Source organism: Oryzias melastigma, linkage group LG10 (assembly GCF_002922805.2).
Source record: "Oryzias melastigma strain HK-1 linkage group LG10, ASM292280v2, whole genome shotgun sequence".
Classification (NCBI taxonomy): Eukaryota; Metazoa; Chordata; class Actinopteri; order Beloniformes; family Adrianichthyidae; genus Oryzias; species Oryzias melastigma.
In genome coordinates, this window is record NC_050521.1 from 11816736 (window position 1) to 11818610 (window position 1875).

Here is a 1875-nt window from a genome sequence, read left to right on the forward strand (position 1 = left end):
TAAACCTGCAAGTTTCTACGATTATTCTTGGGTTCTACGTACAAAATGTGCAGCCATTGAAGGCACGTTAAAGTTACATAGGCCCAGTGTGTACGTAGCTTCAGACACAAACTCCTACCTGATACAAGCATGATCCAAGGGACAAGTAGCAGCAAGATGCTGTGCAGCGTCACACCCTCCTTCAGTATGACCATGAAGACCTCCGCATTCATCACCATGGCGTACAACAGCCCTGACCACATGAATAGCAGGCAGCTCAGGAAGTAGCGGTAATTGCGGAATCCCACGCACTGACCAAAGAAGACGCAGTGGTGATCCCGCCGCAGCACGCAGACCTTACAGTCAAAGCAGTGGGAGCACCGTGGAGGAGTGTGTGTCTCGCAGGAGTAACAGTACCTGCATGACAAGAAGGAGAAAAGGTCAATGCTGATGAAAACATTGTGTTTATATATTTTGAAAAAATATAGGTATGAGGTTAATTTATATAAACACTTAATGATCATTATTGGCACCTGCCAATAATAACACAAGTAATGTCAGCTTGGGTTTGGAGCTAAGCTAATCATCTGTTTATTCTAAAAACCTTCCAAGTGGTCTTTTAATCATGATTATGCAGCTTTTAGCCAAAATTTAAAAAACTGTGTCATTTTATAGGACATGATTTATAGAGAGTGGAGGGAATTCATCAGAAATTTGCTTCAGAGTTGTGGGCGAGATTGCAATTCCCATCATCCCTTTGTTTACACTTTCTCCCGCTAGCTAACATTACCAGGGTAGCAATAATGGTGAGCAATATTGGAGTTGTCCGGCTGTACAGTTTTGAGTCAGATCAGATGAGGAAAACAGACGTTCGTGAATCTATTTGTCTGCAAGTGAATGCATTAGAACGGAGCACAGCAGGGAGCTTGTGGCCTGCTGATTGTAGCTTCTACGTCACAACTGCAAGCTTTTTTAAACAGCCTTTTTATGTTTACACCTGATTCCTGACAAAGTGAATAGAGAAATACTCAGAAATGTAATTTTAAGCTTAATGAAGTATGTCATCCATCATCAGAATAAATGCCACAAACTCAATCGCACAATGGGCCAAAATCCAAAACACACCTTAGTTGCGGGTCAAACAGAATAAACATTTATTGAACACACTAAAACTAAATCTTTAAAACTTTAAAACTGTAACTTTTAAACATAATTATGAACTAGATATATAGCATAACCTGCGATAATGCTAGTGTGAATGCTGTAAGCTGAATGTGGCCGCTGAAGATGCTGAAATTGATAGCTAAAAACACTGAAGCTAACACCTAAAAATGCTGAAGCTGATAGCCAGCTAAAATATTAGCTAAATGCCAAATTAGCCTAAAAATTCAAAATAGAAAAAGATAGGTTAGCCAAAACAGCTAGCATGTAGCTGAAAAAATAGCTTTACTTCAAAACAGCCTAAAAAAACTGAAAAAACCCTAAGTTAGCCAAAACAGCTAGCATGTAAATATTAGCCTAACTCCAAAACAGCCTCAAAAGTTGTTTTTTTAAGCCTAAATTTGCACAAACAGCTAGCATGTAGCTGAAATATTGGCTAAACTCCAAAAAAGCCAAACAAATCTTAGAAATACCAAAATAGTTCAAAAGGATAGCAGAATGCCCATTTTTAAAACTTTAAAATCATAACTTTTTAACATAATTATGAATAATAAAAAGGAAGGAATTTTACTCCAGAATAAATCAATTTAAACCTTAAATAACTTTTAATATTTTATTCTCCAAAAAAATACATTTTGTCTATACAATTGTTTCCTCGCTTTTTGCAATGAAAAGGGACTAAATTGACTGCTCGGAATTGTGTTCTTTGGATTGTTTCAGGTTTGTTATAAATTA

The 1875-nt window shown here is 37.1% G+C and overlaps 1 protein-coding gene across 1 annotated transcript in view; it reads right to left on the reverse strand.

Moving 5' to 3' along the window:
• Positions 1–118: 118 nt before the first annotated feature.
• Positions 119–1875, reverse strand: part of LOC112153386 (probable palmitoyltransferase ZDHHC24) — a gene marked incomplete at its 3' end in the record, with an annotated part of 2931 nt that continues 1174 nt past the window's right edge. Inside the window, 1 exon segment of the mRNA XM_024283576.2 lies at positions 119–396. Within this exon segment, the coding sequence (XP_024139344.1) occupies positions 119–396 (278 nt within the window).